The sequence below is a fragment of the Penaeus vannamei genome, chromosome 37 (assembly GCF_042767895.1).
Source record: "Penaeus vannamei isolate JL-2024 chromosome 37, ASM4276789v1, whole genome shotgun sequence".
Taxonomy (NCBI): domain Eukaryota; kingdom Metazoa; phylum Arthropoda; class Malacostraca; order Decapoda; family Penaeidae; genus Penaeus; species Penaeus vannamei.
Window position 1 is genome coordinate 25059335 of NC_091585.1, and position 3231 is coordinate 25062565.

Here is a 3231-nt window from a genome sequence, read left to right on the forward strand (position 1 = left end):
TCGACTAGCAATCTTACTGACCCGCGTTCGATCCCCGCGCACTACCTATTAACTATTAAATATTAACTACCTATTAGATATTATATTTTTAAACCTATTAACGACAAAACCCCGGCCATTTTCGCACCGGGGTAGTTTAGAAGCACAAAAACAAACAAGCAAAATTTGATTGTTGTCCCAAAACCTGTCACAGTAAACCCTTTTTTTTTTTCTTTCTTCTCTCTCTCCTCTTTTCTTTTTCTCCCCTTCCCTTCTCTCTCTCTCTCTCTCTCTCTCTCTCTCTCTCTCTCTCTCTCTCTCTCTCTCTCTCTCTCTCTCCTCTTCCTCTCCCTCTCCCCCCTCTCTCTCCCTCTCCCGCTCCTACCCTCCCTTCCCCCCCCCCCTCTCTTCTCACTCGCTCGTTCTATCTTTTAAAATTATTTTCCGTTTTAAAGCCCTTATACGTTTTATCATAAGGTGCACATTCCACGCCTCTGGTACGACAACGAGCGTAAGTTGGATCGTTCTCGAATGAAAATGTCGTGTTATGGCGTACGATAAGATACTGCATTTACAAGGCCCAACTACGTACATATATTATAGTAAACTCACGAAGAAAAGAGAAAATCGTTCAAAATATTCGGTTGGGGTTTGTCCATATCCAACCAAAATGAAGAGATTTTTTTTAATTTGATTGTCTTTAACATTGTGCCTAATCATTTAAAATCCCTGGAATCCATCAAATTGTGAATATGGACGCAGTTGGGAAAAAATTAGCAAAATATCATTTAAAAGCAGGGGTTCCATGGGGTTTTTTGGGGAACCATAAAATAAAAAAATGTTGAATTTAATCTCACCCAGTACCTACATATAATCATCTCTCACAAACAGTAAATTTAAATCTTTCCATCAAGTTTTATTGTCCTATTTCAACTGACAACTGACAATTATTATATATTGGTCGAGGGCCCGAACTGGTGGGGGGCTACAAAATTTGTTCGGGGGCTACAAAATTTGGTCGGGGCTACAGAGTTGGTCGGTGGCAAAGAATTGGTCGGGGGCTGTTGGTCGGGGGCTGTTGGTCGGGGCAAGAATTGTTGGGGGCAAGAATTGGTCGGGGGCTGGGAATTGGTGGGGGGCTACAGTTGGTCGGGGGCGATTGGTCGGGGCTACAGATTGGTCGGGGCCGGGGTTGGTCGGGGCTACAGAATTGGTGGGGGGCTACGATTGGTCGGGGCCCCGGGTTTTTGGGGGCTCAGAATTGTTCGGGGGCTAAAAATTGGCGGGGGCTGTTTGGTCGGGGCTCAGAATTGGTGGGGGGCTCAAAATTGGTGGGGGGCTACAGATTGGTCGGGGCCAGAATTGTCGGGGCAGTTGGTCGGGGGCACAAAATTGGTGGGGGGCCGAATTTGGGGGCTACAAAATTGGGTCGGGGGCTACAGAATTGGTCGGGGCTACAGATTGGTCGGGGCGGGTGGTGGGGGGCTAAGATTGGGGGGGGGCTACAGATTGGGGGGGGGCTACAGTTGGGGGGGGGCTACAAAATTGGTGGGGGGCTACAGAATTGGTCGGGGCCCAAGAGTTGGTCGGGGGCTACAGAATTGGTCGGGGCTACAGATTGGTCGGGGGCTCAATTGGTCGGGGCTCAAAATTGGCGGGGGCCAGATTGGTCGGGGCAAGATTGGTCGGGGCTAAAAATTGTCGGGGGCAAAAGGGGGTCGGGGGCTGGGTTGGTGGGGGCTAAGATTGGTCGGGGGCTACAGATTGGTCGGGGCTGATTGGTGGGGTACAGATTGGTCGGGGGCAAAATTTGGGTGGGGGCTCAGATGCGGGGCTACAAAATTTTCGGGCCCCGAGTTGGTGGGGGCTACAAAATTTGGTCGGGGAAAGGGGTTGGTGGGGGCTACAAAATTGGGGGGGGGCCCCAAAAATTGGGGGGGCTGGGTGGTCGGGGGCTACAAAATTGGTCGGGGGCTACAGAGTTGGTGGGGGCTACAAAATTGTCGGGGGCAAAGAGTTGGTCGGGGCCAGAATTGGGGGGGGGCCCACAGAGTTGGTCGGGGCTACAAAATTTGGGTGGGGGGCTACAGAGTTGGTCGGGGCCAGATTGGGTCGGGGCACAGAGGTCGGGGGCTACAGAATTGGTCGGGGCTAAAAATTGGTCGGGGGCTCAAGTTTCCCGGGGGCTAAAATTTGGGTCGGGGGCTACAGATTTCCCTCAAAGGGGGGGCAAATTTTTCCCGGGGCTACAAAATTTGGGGCTCAAATTGGTCGGGGGCTAAAATTTTGGGGGGCTACAAAGGACCTACAATTTGGGGAAAATTCCCTAAATTTTAAACAAATTCCTGGTTGGGGGGGGCTAAAATTTTGGAAATTGGGGGGGCAAAACCCCAAAATTAAAAAAAAAGGAATTATAACAACAAATAATAAACAAACAAAAACAAATAAATTGATAAAAACCCCATTGTTAGACGAAACTGGAAATTTAAAAAAATGAAGAAAAAAAAAACGGAAAAGAATCGATAAAAAAAAAGCATATAATAAAATAGAGAACAAAACGGGGAAAATTTTAAAGAAAAAGGAAAAAAAAAATTTAAAAAAGAACAGAAAAAAAAAAGCATATAGTAAAAAAAAAAACGAAACGGGGAAATTTAAAATAATAATAAAAAAAAAAAGAAAAAAAAAAAAAAAAAAACATATAATAAAAAGAGAACGAAAAGGGAAATTTAAGAATACTGAAAAAAAAGAAAAGACAAAGAAAAAGAAAACTGGAAAAAAACGAAAGAAATTAAAAAACAAAAGCAAATGATAAAATACCCCACACCTCAACACAACCGTTTTCTCCACTCACTTCCGTCCCCAAAGACCCCCCCGATGTCGAAGTTGGACGAGAACAAAAGCAGAAAGCGACCCAACCCAAGCCATCCTGTAGGCCGGGGGGTTGGGGGGGGGGGGGGGGGAGGGGGGGTTCCGCTGCAGAATACGTACCTGTGGCACCACCATCTTTTCGTCAGACCCCGATTCTCCCCCCTTTCCCCCCCCTCCTCCTCCTCCCCCCCCCTTCTCGGCACTGGACAACGACCTTACTGTCGTGTCTTCGTTTCCTTCCGGGAATTTTTTTTTTTTTTTTTTTTTTTAATCTGATCGTTCAGCGGAGGTACGACCCAAAAATATATGTGTTGGATATTTTTTTAGAAAAAAGAAGGAAAAAATGGTAACTCTTTCCTTTTCATAAAGGCTGTTGTTACTGTT

General features: G+C 46.7%; 1 protein-coding gene across 1 annotated transcript; it reads right to left on the reverse strand.

Moving 5' to 3' along the window:
• Window positions 1-984: 984 nt before the first annotated feature.
• On the reverse strand, window positions 985-2982 carry LOC138859673 (uncharacterized). Its single transcript, XM_070115485.1, has 6 exons — window positions 2968-2982; window positions 2278-2284; window positions 1939-2130; window positions 1595-1670; window positions 1323-1395; window positions 985-1200 (listed from the first exon to the last, which is right to left on the reverse strand). Exons 1-6 carry the CDS (start codon window positions 2980-2982, stop codon window positions 985-987), a joined length of 579 nt encoding a protein of 192 aa, XP_069971586.1.
• Window positions 2983-3231: the final 249 nt, after the last annotated feature.

Coding starts and splice junctions, on each gene's coding strand:
- LOC138859673 (XM_070115485.1), bottom strand. Junction 1,671..1,938: donor TGTAGCCCCCGACCAATTTT/GTAGCCCCCGAC, acceptor GACAATTTTTAG/CCCCGACCAATCTTGCCCCG. Junction 1,396..1,594: donor ATTGAGCCCCCGACCAATCT/GTAGCCCCGACC, acceptor CCAATTTTGTAG/CCCCCAAATTCGGCCCCCCA.